General features: G+C 45.3%; 1 protein-coding gene across 1 annotated transcript; it reads right to left on the bottom strand.

The window, feature by feature from the left end:
• Nucleotides 1-355: 355 nt before the first annotated feature.
• Nucleotides 356-817, bottom strand: LOC311219726 (uncharacterized protein; the record flags this gene model as incomplete). Its single annotated transcript, XM_084303003.1, has 1 exon — nucleotides 356-817. The coding sequence occupies one exon, from the start codon at nucleotides 815-817 to the stop codon at nucleotides 356-358; it is 462 nt and encodes a 153-aa protein (XP_084159129.1).
• Between the last annotated feature and the right edge of the window lie 1,762 nt (nucleotides 818-2,579).

Below are 2,579 nucleotides of genomic sequence, written 5' to 3' on the forward strand. Positions count from 1 at the left end.
ACCTAGTTTTTATTGACTCTGGGCTAGCTGATGCCACTTTGATGCAATGTCATTCATGTGAGCGGTTATGCCTGTAGTAAAACTCACATATCCTTTACACCAGCAGTCATAGAAAGGCAGTCTTAATACAGTCAAGAGCTGAGCCAGCTGTAGATATGAAGCTATGAGACCTTTAAATCTAATGCAGAGGATACTGTGGAAAGGGCTGGCTGTTAGGGTTTCAGGCTGCCCACAACCCCAGTGACTGCAGCAAGAGATGTGAGTTGCACCTTTGGAAGCTGTGCCTGTAAACTCAGCTTCAGATGTGCATCTTGCTCTCCATCACCTGGTTGTTCTGTGGGTGCCTCTCTGGAGCTTAGCTTTGCCCACAGTGGTAGTGGTAGCTGTCGGACCACTGGTACGAGGAGCAAGGATATGAGCTCTGTTGGCCCATGTGAATGGGATTGCCTATCTGGGGGCATTCTGTAATGCCCAGCTGTCTGCACTGAGGCACAAAGAGATGCTGCCCGCTCTGCACATGGGGCTGGGGGAACACCACGCTGCATGGCTCAGGAGACCTGGTGCTACAGGAGGAGGAGGAAGAGTGGCCTTGCACAATGTGCTTCTCGACACAGCTTGATGTGCATGGCGCGGAGCACTTGGGGCTGCTCTGCATCATCTTCCTCGCGGCGCACAGCTTAGCATCCATGGAGGCGCATGATGTGCATGGCATGGATTTCACCACAGGAGGGCTGTGGCACTGTGTGAACACGGGGGTGGCACACTTCAATCCACTGGGGACGAAGCACTGCTGCTTGTATTGGTACCAGTAAGACATTGTCTCAGGGTGGAGATGAAGCTAAAAAACAAAGCAGGGAACAAAGGTAAATTAATTCCCTGCAGATCACTACTTGTATCAGAGCTGCCTTTCCGTTGTTTGAATGTGCTGCTCTCAGCCCTCATCTCTGGAGCAGAAACTACATAGCCTTGCATTTAAATAACAATTTTTTAAATGCCTTCAAATCTCAGGTGAAGTAGGTAGCTATTATCCTGAGAAGGGGAGCTTGAGGCTTAGCTGCAAAGTGACCTGCATTCTTCAGCTGCTGAAGCAATGGCATACCTAGGGCTAGTGCTGAGGTTCTCATCTCTTGTGGTAAAGGCTATTTGCTTTCCAGATGCTTCAAATGAAACCAGAATCACTTTCTGCTAGCATTAGGTAAAGTAAAAAGCATTGCCTTTACACTAATTTGAATTGCAAAACAAGATTATCTCTGTACTAGACAGGGTAATGTGGCAGGAGCTCTATTTTTAGATGCCTGCTGTTCATAGGGGACAAAGCAACTTTTGAAAATCTGGCTCAAGCTACTAGTGTCCTAGATAAGTAAGAAGTCTAACGTAACTCTCTTCATCTCAGGATTAGCTGCATGGTTGCTTCGCCAGCTATGCTGCACTCTCTTGGTCTTTCTCTCCTGAATTTGCTCCAGTAGAAGTAAGGGCTGCAAGAATCTTGGAGGTCTGCTCAGGGCTGTACCCTGCATCAGCCTGCGGTGCTCCCTGCACTGCTGGCAAAGAGACACCTGGGGGCAGGAGGCTGCAGAGTCTGTGCTGGCTGCTGGAGGAGGCACTGCCCAGCTGGGGGACATCAGAGCTGCCTATCACACTTGGAAGACATGAGGTGTCTGTCCAAAGATGTGACCAAGCATGGAGAAGTGCTGAGGCCTTGGATTTCCTAATTAGAATTTAAAATCTGACTGCAAATCAGCTTTGCTCAGCACTAGCAAATGGCACTTGGGCGTCTGGATGTTGCAAGTTGGTGGCAGCTGCTTTTGCAGATAGGCAGCACTGCTCTGAGAACAAAGTTCAGAAGGGTCAGGTCCCATCAACACAACTTGTTTACAAAGGAGTCAACTCACACCTAGCTACAGAGACAGAAGAAAGGCTAGAGGTCAGCATTTTCTAGCTGTGTTTTGAAAGTGAGTAATCCCAGCTCTTTTACAAGAAAAAGAAGAACAAAACCACCAGAAACTCCAGAAAAATAAGTCTATAAAAGGTTCCAAAAGATACAATAGCCAAGCTTTTCTTCAGTTCTTCTATATAAAAAAGTTAGTCTGTGGTATTGTAGAAACCATCTACATCAGACTGATTACTATGGTAGAGATCAGCTGCCCACAGAAAGTTACTCAAGCTACTGAAATAAGGAGAAAGGTCTCTAATATAGGAGGATAAAAATTCTGAATTGTAAATTTAAAGTAGATTAAAGATAAAGATACCTGAATTGCCAGATCAAAGTGGAAACATCACATCAAATTGAGTTAGGTTCTATAAATCTTGGGCTTAATTTTGAATGCCTGTACCTATGCCAACAAATATAAATGAGCAAAGAGAAACTTTTCAAAAGAAACAATCCACTTACTTTTCATCAGATTATTTCTGTAGGATTCAAGTATGAGTTAAAAGCATCAACAGAAGGACATTTAGGTAGCTAGGAAGAGAAACAGACAAATAACTTACCGAGCTCAGAGAGGAGAGTAAGAACTGGATTGAAAGCTCAGAGATGTGTGGGTTTTATATGGTCTTTTAGACTGCCTGGAAAACCTGAG

Source organism: Netta rufina, assembly GCF_964035555.1.
Source record: "Netta rufina genome assembly, chromosome: 29".
Taxonomy (NCBI): domain Eukaryota; kingdom Metazoa; phylum Chordata; class Aves; order Anseriformes; family Anatidae; genus Netta; species Netta rufina.